Source organism: Lottia gigantea (assembly GCF_000327385.1).
Source record: "Lottia gigantea unplaced genomic scaffold LOTGIsca_46, whole genome shotgun sequence".
In the NCBI taxonomy this organism is placed as follows: domain Eukaryota; kingdom Metazoa; phylum Mollusca; class Gastropoda; family Lottiidae; genus Lottia; species Lottia gigantea.
Window position 1 is genome coordinate 818,832 of NW_008709614.1, and position 14,105 is coordinate 832,936.

General features: G+C 34.2%; 1 protein-coding gene across 1 annotated transcript; it reads right to left on the reverse strand.

The window, feature by feature from the left end:
- Positions 1-1,805: 1,805 nt before the first annotated feature.
- On the reverse strand, positions 1,806-13,661 carry LOTGIDRAFT_164590 (hypothetical protein; the record flags this gene model as incomplete). Its single annotated transcript, XM_009061122.1, has 12 exons — positions 1,806-3,402; positions 5,988-8,414; positions 8,576-8,803; positions 8,983-9,097; positions 9,237-9,394; positions 9,601-9,747; positions 10,105-10,329; positions 10,596-10,728; positions 11,382-11,566; positions 11,822-11,989; positions 12,287-12,327; positions 13,603-13,661. Coding segments are annotated over 12 exons (5,483 nt in total), but the record flags the coding sequence as incomplete, so codon positions are not given.
- Positions 13,662-14,105: the final 444 nt, after the last annotated feature.

Here is a 14,105-nt window from a genome sequence, read left to right on the forward strand (position 1 = left end):
AAATAATTAAAATTGGTTTATTTCGATTTTTATTTATGAATCCTTCACTTTGACCCATATTTCATGAGCAACCAACTCGGCAACGGCGGCAGCCTATTTTCGTGTACCGGTACATTTTTTGATCTATAAATAAGTCTAGAAAAACACGTTGTATGGATACCGGGGGGTATAATTAACTTCTCTTAATATTTATCTTTAATATCAATTCATTATAACAAGTGACAATTCCTTTAAAGAAAAAAAAATAGTGACTGACAAAATATGATACGTAGCGTGATTTATTGCTAAAAGTCACTGAAACAACATAAGAATATGGTCCACTTTGTGTTCCATAGAAATTTTCTGCTGACACAGAATCCGCTAGTTGATCACGTGACTTCATTCGTTGGACTGCATTCTAGCAGACGACACTTGGAATTCCGATTACCGCTTGGGATTATAAGGAAATTCGGCCGATAAAAAATGGTGACGTTTGGTAATAACTGAAATCTGCCATTTTGTATTTGTCAAAGTATACATTATTACACTTTACCTTGCTTGAAAATACTGGATTCATTCTACTAGATGATATTGTAGAGAAAACCCATGTTTATCAAAACAAACTAATGCGGAGGTCGCGCAAGTTCGCTCATGTAAATTATTAATCCTTTCCGGAAATCCACGAATAATAGGTTTCCACGAAATTAGGTTACTTGACTGTATATCATATATATTATTATATATATATATCATATTACCTATTGTTCTTATGTTCCTTCTTTTTCTTGAGGTAAAGGACAACAAGTATTAGCAATACTAACAGGAAAATAAACCCTATTACAGCAAAGGTTATATAGCCTTCAAGTGATGTCACAAAATCCTCAGATTGGGAAATACTCGATGCTTTAGGTATAACTGGTTCTGAATATCCATTGACGGCTGTGACAGGAAGTGACGTGGTGTCTAAGGATGGTTGAGGTTTATCTTGATTTGTTACCATTCGCAATGCCTGGAATAGAAACGATCGGGTTTGAGGAACTCAAGGTCTATAACTTAATCACCAAACCGGGACAGTAATAGGTTTCAAGGATTATTGTTTCGATCCGTGGAGGATGAAGGAAGAGCCAAAAATGAAGGGTGTCTCTCCGAGGCGAGGCCAGAAACTCCCCGAAGCCAATGGATTTCGGGCTGCCTGAGATGAATTTTAAGCATTTAAGGGCTTAATTTTCACCTCAAAATAAGACCTTTCACAGGCCTGAGGGGAGGGCCATGGCCCAATTAATACGCTACTGTGTTGACAGGTTCGAGAGACATAGGAAACTTACGTTCAGTATTTCTTCCATGAGAATGAATGTTTTTTTATTTTCGAAATTACCAATAACAACTGATGAAGCATTTTGTATCACGTATACCAGTAATTGTGATCTGAAAAAGGGTAGAGAAGAAACAAGTTAAACATGATAAATCAAGCGAATTAAGGTGTTATTATTACCATAATAGATTATACGGTTCATCTAAGCATTAAATTCATTTCATATTTGATCGTTACACGATTTTCTATAATACAGAAAGAGAGTATATACCTACCCTGCTGCCAACAATTTTCTTCTTGCACTGACTTCAAAACTTCGAATCTTCCAGATTTTAGGTTCATCATTAGGCGCAAAGAAATTTTTAACATTACTGATTATTTCAGACCTACCAAAATAAAAAAGAAGACACCAATATATATATATACACACAGCTCACATGGAACAAACCATACAACAATTGGTATTCATATAAGTCGATTTCTTGTTTTAATACTAATTATTATTATCTCTTACCTTTTAGACTGGAGAGTAATTACATCAAGAGATGATTCTATAGATACAACATGAAGATTAGGGTCAAATGTATCTATCCTTAACAATCCTAGTACACTGCTGATATTGGTAGAGGTTTCTGTTTTTGCTATGATCCACAAATAATAAGCCGTTTCCGCTTCAAGGAGCTCTGTTTTCTGCACTGTTACAGTACCGTCTAACTCAATTGCAAAAATACCCTCTCTGTTGATGGAGGTAAATGTGGTTTTTCCGGAGATCCTTTCAAAATCTTCCGCTGTTATTTGGGTGACCTTGGCTTCATTTGGAGTATTATATGACGTTTCACGGGAAATATAAATGGAAGGTAATTCTCGGGGTCCATTTATGATGGTAACAGAATCATCAATGTCAATAACATTAACTGTAATAGCTATCGAACTGGATAAGGGGGTAGACCCTCGATCTGTTGCTATTACATTCACCGTAAAAGATTGTTTAGTTTCAAAGTCTAAGGGTTTTTTCAATCGCAAGAAAGTCCTTGTATTATTGGTTATCTCGAAATATTCAGAAGCGTCTACTGGATCTGAGCCAACTGTCATGTCGACTATACTGTTACTACCAGAATCTTCGTCATTAACAGTAAAATCTGTCAGTATCTGGCCAGCAGGTGTATTTTCCACTACATTGATATTTGTATTACTAGCCGTAATAACAGGGGTATTATCATTCATGTCAATTAACGAAAGAGTCACAGTTTTGACGTATGATACACTGTTGTTATCGCTGATTCGTATTGAAAGAATATAGGTTGGGTATTCTTCTCTATCCAATTTTCTCAGAGAAGACAGACTTCCATCGTTTCCAACAGCGAAACTTGTTTTAAAATTTCCCCCGACTATTTCAAATTGCATAATAGCATCAGTAGCATGTCCCAGTTTTGGCATTACTAATCCTACATTTCCTGCCGGTAATTCTTCATATAACTGTATTTCCTGTTCACTGGGGCCGAATACTTTAGCTGGATTAATCTGTACTTTAACGGTCATTGTGTCAGTTCTGACTGGAATCCCCTTATCCTTACCGGTTATTTCCAGTGAGTATTCATTTTCAGCCAAAGTTAGGCTAGAGGCTACTTTAATGTCACCACTGTTCAGTCCAATTATGAAGAGGCCATCCGTGTTGCCACTGGTTATTTCATAGGTCACTACACCATTTTCACCTATATCATTATCTAGTGCTGCCACAGTTATCACTACTGTACCCGGATTGGCCGTACGGGAAACGGGGGCGTTTACGAGGGTTTCGGGAAAACTTGGACCTTGATCGTTTACATCTGCGACATTCACAGTAAGTAACAATGTACCAGAAAGAGCTGAAGGTGTACCTTTGTCTTCAGCTCGAATTATCAAATCAAATCTGTCATGAGCTTCTCTGTCGAGGTTTGAGGCAACAGTTAAAGCTCCAGAAACAGAATCAAGTGTGAGTTGATTATCAAAGTTACCAGAGACGAGAGTATACTTTATTTCTCCGTTAGTACCAGTATCTAAATCCTCCGCTCTCACAGTATAAAACGTTAACCCAGTACCTATCGACTCCACAACCTCAATATTAACAGTATCTGAAAAAAGTTATTATCAATAAAAATGTTAAGTAACAGCAATAGATATTAAATAGCGGCGCCAGCCTCTCGTGACTAGGGGCAGACTGACTCAAAGGGGGACAACTGTGAAGGTGGAAATTCAGATGCAACTCTGTGGAGGCGTCATATAGTCGCAACCCTCTCATGGAGTGTCTAACAGGGTTCTCCAACGAATATTTTCGAATATTGAATTGACATGGTGCATTCTGACAAAAACAAATAAAAATAATAATAAAGTGGGGGTACAATTGAGGGTCCAAACCCATTATTGGATTGTTTTCGAGTTAAAAAAAAAGACATAAATGACATAAATTCAAGAGATGTCATGCTAAGGTTCTTTCCAAGTCTAAACAGGCTCGTGTAAGAAGAATCTCTAAGACATTTGCAAATTTTAATCAAAATACTGATACAAGACTTTCAAAGTGAAGTAAGTTTTTGATTGAAACTTTTTATTACATATCTATATTGGTTGAAGTAGCCTATCTGAAACATGCTTTACGAAATGATTAATTTGCTAACTTTATTTTGTTAAAGGACTAACAAGATTTCAGACCCTAGATAAACATTTTGTCCACTATTCGTATATTATGTAAGATATGCGTTCGTACCTTCATTGTATTGTTTTAGAAATGAAAATTGCTGAAAAGTTGTTACACTAGTTTTTTTTTATTCTTGACTAGAATAAATAGGAAGTATAATGGAGGTCTTCCATTCCGACAAAGACGGCTAGGAAACAACCTGCATATTTCACAAGGATAACAACTTCACAGTTAAGGATCCTTTCTACCAGTTGGTCCTTGGCCAAACCACTCGACATTGACCTTTTCCGGATGATCCGTACCCATTTACGACTGGGGCGACTGGAATTATGAGTGAAGAGTTCCTCAGGACAATAAAATGACAACATTGTAGATGTTAAAACAGTTCTTGATGTTGTGACATAAACACAAGATGAAGCTGTGGTTGACAACTCAAATATTAAAGAAATACCATCTAAACACTCTACAAGTAATCACGTTGATGATAAGTGAACAAGAGCCAGACCAACAGGATTATGTTATTTATAAAGATTCAGAGTCTTTTTGTAAAGGTGTGGTGTAAAAGATTTTTAATTGTTTCATTCTGCATGAGAAATATAGAACTAATACAAAAGATAGTTTCAATCTAACTTAAGACAATTATATAAGATATAAAAGTGAACATCTCAAAAAATTTTATGTTAAAGAGATGACTGTAAAGATAAGAGGAAGCTAGAAAATGAAGCATGTATTACATTTCATAATTTCAGAGCTAGAAAGGAGTACTCCAACAGTAGCTGTGAGTTAGATTATGCATCATTATTTATTCAAATTATAGCAGAACATTTATCTACGAAATCAATGTCTCGACAAATCTATTGAATAAACACCAGATGGAAGGTACAGACAGTTCCTTATCACACAGCCATCAACATATTACCAACAACTAAATCTACTAGGTAAGCACATTATAATTTATTTCATGCTGAATCAAAAGACATCAACTTTACCTTTAAATGGAACAGCAATCTATCACAAATCTTACAAGATATTAACTGTTGGATGACAAAAATCTTTACCTTACAAAAAAAGTCCTTGCCTTACAAAAAAATCCTTGCCTTACAAAAATGGTCACAATCCGTCAATAATATTGTAATATGAAGCACGAAAGTCAAATTAGTTATTTTTGCATTTGTAATATTGATTCCCTTTTAGTTCCCTCAAAGTATCACTGTAATATGGACATATTTCGCATAGTAGCCAACATTATTCTTATGTTTTTACTCAGACAATAAAATAACTGAGCAAAAACTAAAATCAAAAAATATAATGAGGAAAAGTCTGAGAATAATGCTGTGTAGAGGGAAACTAGACTATTATGACATCGCGGATACCAAACATCAAAATTAGACGAATATTTACATGATTGCTTATTGCACCTCAGTCCTGGATTAACTTACTGATTCCGGGTGTAAATTGACAAAGGTTTGGATTAAAGTCCTCTATTAATGTATGTCTACATTTAGGTATATAACTGACAATACATTAAAGCAAATAGAAGTAGTCAAAGCGTTTCATTATAGTTAGTACCTTGAATTGTACTTAAGGATTGTTAATGGCTTATACAATGCCACAACTGAAAAGACTAGCCTACATATATCATTATTAACAGAAAATAGTCTTTCTATTTGAAAGATTGATATTAAATGTGCAATTAGGTCCATTTTAATCAAAACACTTACACTTAGTGCATATCATAACCAAATCTGATAAAACTCTACTGTCATAATGCTCCAAATCAATTCAATTTTTCAAAAATTTCAAGGGAGAGAACCCCTCCCCACAGACCCTTTATAGAAGGCTTGCATCTGTGGCTCTTCCACATCGATTCAGAATTAAAAGATGATTATTGTCAATACCGGTATTTAAAAGATGATTTATAAAAGAATAACTGTATGTGAACTGATAACGGGTATATTATTTTAAAAACATGTTCCAATTTTAATCTTACAATTGTTCGTAGAAATATTGTCTTATTTAACTTACCTGGTGTAAATGTTGGTGTATTATCATTAACATCATTAATTTTAATAACAACTAAAGCTTCCCCTTGTCTCTCTCCATCACCATTATCTACTGTAACTGGTATATTATAAACATTCTGTCTTCTATAATATAAACTTTTATCAACTTTAATTATACCAGTAGCAGTCTCTATACTGAAATCATTTGATCCACTACTGCTACCCAGACTATAGAAAAGTTCATTATAAGTAGGTTTATCTAAATCTGTAGCTAACACTGTTCCTACTGTGTCACCTATTCCAGCATTCTCATTGATTGTAAAATGATAAACACTCTGGTTGAAGACTGGAGAGTTGTCGTTGACATTTTCAATATCGATTGTTACTATTGTACTTGCTGATAAATTTGGATCTTCTCTACTAACAGCTTCTATGGTCAGGATGTACTGCTCCATGATTTCAAAGTCCAGACGTGACGCAACTTTCACCTCTCCGGTATAATCAGTAATATAAAATTGTTTATCGTCGTTTCCGCTTCTAATACTGTATTTTATTGTTCCAGAATCACCCTCGACCCCTCCTTGGGCAGTAGCGTCCAAATCAATAACACCGCGAGCGGGGTTAACATCTTCACTCAGTGTCTCAGAATAATCACCGGCATAAAACAGCGGTGGCTTGAAAATAGGAAGAACTGTGATAATAACCCTGGCAAATCCCCAGCGTTTGGGAGAACCATCATCTAGAGCTTGTACTATCAGAGTGTAGAGGTTTCTGGTATTGTAATTCATCTGAACGTTAGTTTGTATCTCGTTTCCAACTATCTTAAAATGGTTTCCGGTGTCACCATCGACTATTGTTAAACTTGATATCTCCTTATTCGATCCGATATCTTTGTCAGTTATAACGAATGAACGTAGAGATGTACCTGCTGGTTCCTCGTGTGTAACTTCCAGCTGATAGACATCCTGAGAAAATTTCGGGTCATTATCGTTGATATCTAAAACATTAACCAATACTTGTGCTGAAACGACCTCATTATTCTGGGTTTCAGCATCCACGGTGAGATTATATTGATCCACTTTTTCTCTGTCTAACAACTTAGACAGATAGATCCCTCCCGACGAGCTGTCAATCAAAAACACCTCGTCATCATTTCCTTGTGATATACGATATGTAAATACGGTATTAAGATCTCCGTCTGAAGCAGTTAATGTAAATATTGGAGCACCAAGTGCTTCATCTTCTTTTACATTTTTAAAAACAGTTCCATTGACGTCTACCAACTTTGGAGCAAAGTCGTTGATATTCTTTACTTCAATGTCTAACTTTGTAGAGCCTGTCATAGCTGGAGAACCACCATCCGTAGCTGTAATTGTAAGAGAGTATTTGTCCACAGTTTCAGCATCTAGAGTTGATAATAATTGTACATTACCAGATTGATCTATGTCAAACACACTATCATCATTTCCAGCTATGATGGTATAATTCAAATCTTCATTAATTCCGATGTCCGCATCTGTTGCTGTAATTTGAAGTATACTTGACGAACGGGAAAGGTCCTCAAAAACACTCACGTACTGGAAGCTTGTATCAAATTTTGGGGTATTGTCATTAGAATCACTAATACTGACAGTGATAATACCTTTAGCAGTTGTGTTTGTTTGGATGGCCCGAGCTTGAACCTCGTATTGAAAGTTGTCTTTAGTCTCTCTATCAAAACTTCGCATGAGAATGATTTTACCAGAAGCTGGATCTATAACCACATGATTATCTTCATTTCCGCTGAGGATCTCGTAAGATGTTAAACTGAAGACACAGCAATCATCGACATCAAAGACTTCATGTGCTAAGTCGGTATTCTCTTCAACAATGATGTCGGTGGGGAGATTTTGCAACGTAAATTCAAGTTCAGCAATAACATAAAAGACTAACATTACATTTCTTGAAGGATTGCCTTTGTCTTTTATCTCTATATCAATAAAGTATTCAACTTCTGTTGGAGAACTTGCCAGTGTGATACTACCCGTATCACTATCAACATTAAAAGCATTAAGTGAATCGCCAGACATTTTGGTGTAAACTAATTCCTTATTGGGTCCATCATCAACATCAGTACAACTAATTGTAGTGAGAACGCTGTTTAAATTATGAGGAAGTCGGACGACAACGTTTGGAAGTGGTTCACAGATTGGAGTATTGTCATTAACATCTTCAAGATTAACTATAACAGTGGTTGATGCACTTTTTGGATTGGTTTCTGACATATCAGTTGCTATGACAGTGATTTCCCACGAAGGTTGTAATTCTCTATCCAGATTACTACCAACTCTAAGAATACCAGTTGTGGGCTCGATTGTAAACGGGACAAGTTCCTCAGCAATTGAAAAGATTACAATACCATCGAATCCATCATCTTCATCTGTAGCTGTTATATTAACTATTATAAAGCCTGGAATAAAACATTTTTATTACAGTAAAATTATATCTAGTCTTATAAGTTTTACTTCAGATATTTTCTCCCTTTCTCGGTATCTCAATCCCATGCCATCCCATAAAACATTTCGAGTTCTGTCTGCTCATATTATACGATTGCATTATAGAAAAACTAACCTGGTTCGGTGTCCTCGGGTATATCAATAGGTGATGATGGTCCACTTATTACAGGATCAAATTCGTTTTCTGCCAGTACGTTAACAATAAGAAAACCATATCCTTTTTGTGTTGGTGTTCCTTTATCTCTGGCCTCAATTTGTAATGTATAGATGCTTTCAGTTTCAAAATCCATATTTGAAGCTGTTGTCACAACGCCAGTTGTAGCGTCTACTTGAAATTCTGTTGCTGGAAAGAAAATTAGATAATAGAGGAAAAGAATAAAAATACTTAAATTCATTTTTATAGATAGTCTTTGTCATGTCCGTTTCTGTCCAAACTTCTCATAAAATTCATAATCGATAATGGAAAATTAAAATATAATCTAATACCAATCCAATACTAATAAAACTTTTAAAGAGACTTACATGTAAGAAAATATTCAACCTGACCATTCACTCCAGCTTCTGGATCTGTGGCACTGACTGTTATAATGGAAGTTCCAGTTGGTACATTTTCAGTTACATTCCCTATATACGAAATCTGAAAGGCAAAATATTCGTTGTTATACAAATTACTAAGTTAAGTTTTAAGTTATCTGATATTGAAATTTTTAGATTCTCATTTAAAAGAAAACTTGTATTACATTTTCCAAACATTGAATTAAGGTTTAATATCCCACCTGTTGAAATATTGGTGCTATGGTGTTGTTGTCTGTTAAACTTATATTAACTAGTAATATACTTAGATCAGTAACTTTATTAGAGGAATATGCAAATACTTCCAGAGTTACCCATGGTGCAATGTTATAATTCAAAATTCCTTTCACTGAAACAGCACCTGTGAAAATATTAAATAAACTTTACTGGTGGCATAGAAGATAGGAAAATAGGAATATAAAAGTAATACTTATAAAATTGGAAATAACATGTTTACAGGAATTTCGAATGGTGCAAAATGAACCGTGAATTCTTTTTCTTTCTTTTTAGTTTAAATCTCAGGGTTAATATGAAAGAAAATTTTATCACAAAAGAAAAAGGTTATACCTGTTTGGCTATCAATGTCAAACCAATCAGGAACGGCTGGTGTTTGAATACCATATTTTATTGATGAGGCGTCAGTAAATGGTTTATCAGCATCAACAGCAGTCAGAGTAAAAACTGCTGCATTTAAATTGGTTGACTCAGATACAGCTGTAAAACATCCGATATTTATTGTCATAGATTAGATGAGACTTCATAATCTTAATCAATTAAATATAATTTTGTAACTACTAAACTAAACACGGGCACTAATATTGAATTTGGCAAAGCATGTCTTGTTTTCATTATAGACTCCTTCCGATCGACTTTGAAGTCCGAACTACCAAGCAACACAGTGGGCAAAATTCTTTAAATGTGAGAATAATCTCGATAGTGAGCTTGTGGTAACTCCAGTACAGATTAGATGGACTTTAGGCTTAGAATTGGGTGCTATTTATTAAATGTGCTGGCCAAATCTGTGGTTCTATAAGTATTATGGTTAAATTTAAAACGACAATGGCAACTTACTTTTATAAGCTTGATTTGTTGGCCAGGTTGGTTTATTATCATCGATATCTTTTATTTCTATATTATATGTAACACCTGTTGTATGAGAAGCTGCTCCAGCATTATCATAAACATCTATTTGTAATACATATGATGGCGAGGTTTCATAATCCAATTGCTTCTTGAGTTGTATAGCTCCACTGGGTAGTATTTCAAATGTGTCCTTCACTTCGGGGTCATTGGAGTCTAAATCAGAGGGTAATTATGGTTATTCACAAAGAGAACGTTATAACACCCCCCCCCCCCCCCCCCTCCCCCTACAACCCTAAATATGATCTGTGGACAACCCGGAAACAGACAAATACAGGTGATATTCGTGGGAAAGTTTCAGTCTGACCCATTCATATAATACATATTAAAGCTTAAGGTTTTTGTTTATAATTAACATCATGCACCATCCCAGGTAATAAGGAGAATTTCTATCTAACGGCAGGGGTGTTCTGGATTCATACCTGAAACTTTAAAAAGAACTTTCCCATTTGTTGATTTATCTCTATCTTCATCTGAACAAACTGGTCTGGCTATTTCTGTACCAATAGCTTCGTCTTCTTTTACATTTAACACTATGAAGTACCCGTCACATGTCTACAATAACAGTTTTATTACGATAACAAAATAGTATTGGAATGATTCTTTAAAGGTGGGTTCCCAGTTTGTCCCATATGTCCATAATTAATTCATAATTCACGAAATTAGAAGTGAATTGCCTGCAGAATTCCAATGACCGATCAAGAAAAATTTTATCCAGATGTGCATACATAGAAATTTATGATTGGTTTACACTCTTAATTTTATTCAATAAGAAGAGTTTGATATGACTAAGAACACATTTTAATTCACCAATAAAACACCAATAAACCAAATAGTTTGCTTAAATTGACACTAAAAAACAAGGAAACCAATCTTTAAATATGGTCTGCATACAAAATCTTCATATTATACTACAGGACAAATTTTGAAGATGTTATTACTGAATAGTTTAAATGATCCAAGGACACAAAAAAGAGGTCGTAGATTTTATTTTGACAATTGTAATACAGATAGCTACATTGCTACATAAATTAAATTATTGCCATTTTTCTTATTCTCACTTGTGTGAGGATTTTGGTGTTCTGATGCTGATTATTGTTACCAAAGCCTAATTATATATATATAAAGTATTTCAGACCTTTACTTGTTTAGTCTTGGCTACTTTACCGTTCTTTCAAACAAGGCCAAATAAAATATGAATAACTTACAGGAACATTGTCATTGATATCAGTAACGTGAATATTCACTGTAACCGTTGAAGTTTGTGGTGCAGTAGGATGAAGATCTTTAGCTAGTATTCTTAACTGGTAACTTTGTTGTCCTTCATAATTCAATCCTGTGTAAACATACAATTCACAAGATCTTTTATCCAGAAACCATTTTGGCTGATTAACTGGAATATAAGAAAAAGAATGTATCTTAAAATGAAATGATCATACATTGATATCATAAATATGTAAAAGAAACAACTTTATGCAAGAAAATGTCTGTCTCACGACATAGGCAGTATTTAATATTGGGGAGCTCAAATTCGATTAAGAATTCAGACTTGGACTCAGAGTTAAGCAAACTATGAATCAAATTTGATTTAATTCTGACAAAAAAACACAGAAATCCCACTCATTTTATTCAAGTACAAAATATCAACCTTTTGTGTTGAATTCGTATACAATTTGTCCTTGTGGAGTTGATGGGTCATCAGCATCTGTTGCATGGCAACTCCATACTATATCACCGAATGTTGCATTTTCTGGTACAGTTATACTGAATTCAGCAATATCAAATACTGGTGCAGCGCCGTCCGCAACATTTTCACCTTAAAAGATAAAAAGTAAACAGCCTACATAATGTCTAATGTAAAGGGATTGCAGTACATCATGTGAATATTTTTTGACAACAATGGGTACAAGAAATTGTTTAGTGATAATTGATCATAATAGTCTTTAGATATGCCTCAAGTTAACAACAAGAAGAATTTATCGTCCATCCAATTCCTTTGTATGGTTTGAAGTATTAAGATACAATTCACTTTGTTTTAATAAAAGGGAAAAACAGCCTCATTTGATAGTTCCAGGCAGTCAGTATCAGAAAACCATTAGTCATTTCTATCGACCTTCTATTTCAAAGGGATAAGCAGAAAACGGGACAGCGGGACTGAAATATGAATATTAAAACTAAACTACCATTCTATAAATATGTTGAGGCTATTAAAAATTGGTAGTTAATGACGATCCACTCAATCTTATTTAACTGATGATACTTCCCAAATGAATTCATGTGAAATTCTGATTTTAGCAGGATACATAGTTTCAGACTCGAGGTTTTATACCATTGTTTATCAGAGATAGTTGGGACGGAACAATCATCACAAATATAAAAGATAAGTGAAAAACTCAATTTCTGAGGAATATAATGTATGTGTTTCAGTCGATTAACCAACATTTTCTTACCTTGAGAAAAAAAAAGAACAAATAAGACAAGTATCATCACATTTTTTATAGTCCGTTTTGCCATAGCTTCAAAAAGATTATCCGTTACGAAATGTCACATTTCCACTCGTTGGTTAAAAAAATGTCACAAGACTATCCCAGAATTCTTTTTACGTTCTAAAAATATACCTGCACCTATCTGTGCAGTCAGTGACGAATTAAAAACCTAGGAATATAATACAATTGCCATTTTCTAGTGCAATAAAAATTATAAGTATTATAAAAGAATCATTTTAGTTTTTACCAAGGTGATTAAGAATTGAATAAAAAGAATTCTATATAAGCAGTGTAACAGTTAAATGGTGTTACAGTATACGATCCTAGGTCAATGCGATTTGATAGTAATAATATCGATTTTCATTCAATATATGGGCGGTTTACCTTGGGCATAATGAAACATAGAATAAATCTCTTGATTGCTTTGAATAAATCAACAATATGGTGAACAATGGAGAGTCATTATACACAATGAAAGGTGTATTATATTGGTGAATTGCCCTTATAACTTTAGATATGGCCACATAATCTGAATATGAATAAAAGACGTAAGAAAGTCATAAAAAGACAGTCTTTATTAAGTGTTGATATTTTCAATAGAAGTTGTCAAAGTAACTCAATATTTATACTAAGTATAAGAAATATAACAATGATAAAAGAGAATTATAGTATGTCATATGTCATATTTCTATTTTACATGAAATTTAGCAGGTTGTATTCTTAATCATAGTCGGGTACATATTTCAAAATCACAAGTATTTGAGTAAATTCTGCTCTTATATTCTTGTCATTTAGTACAATATAACCCATTTGTAGACTTCACTACTTCTTTTTATTTGTTTTCTTCTCCGTTTATTCGACATTATGCATACAGGTCGCCAAACCGGGCAGAAACTTTCGTGTCGTATAACCGTTTGTAAACGTATTTGCGATTATCACTTACCAAATCCAGAAACATATTAGATAAGGTACGTGGCCCCTATAAGTGAGATCTTCGGCCATGTTTAAATAAATGACAAAAGTAAAATTCATCGAGATATCGCTTTTATCTTTCATATTTTTGTATAAAGTTTCCATGAAATATAGAGGGTCCTACTTCAATTTTTTTTTCTGTCATTTGGCTTCTATATGTTTTTTTTCGTATTGCATGTGTAGTGTACTGAAAAGGGCCTTGTATTCTATATTCAAGTTACGCCCCTTGCATTGGTTTAGGACCCCATAATGAGTTCTGTTGACATTTGTAGATTTAAAGGACTGTAATGACCCTTTATAACACGATATATATAGAAGTCATACTGGATGAGATAAGTATCTATGTTCTTCCAATGTAGAGTAAGCTCCCCATGAGGCTCAATAAAGATGTATTACCTTATATGATGTTGATATAAGAGTCATGGCCAATAAATTAACAATCGAGGTTGTCTTTCAGCCTTTTTCATTCCTGTG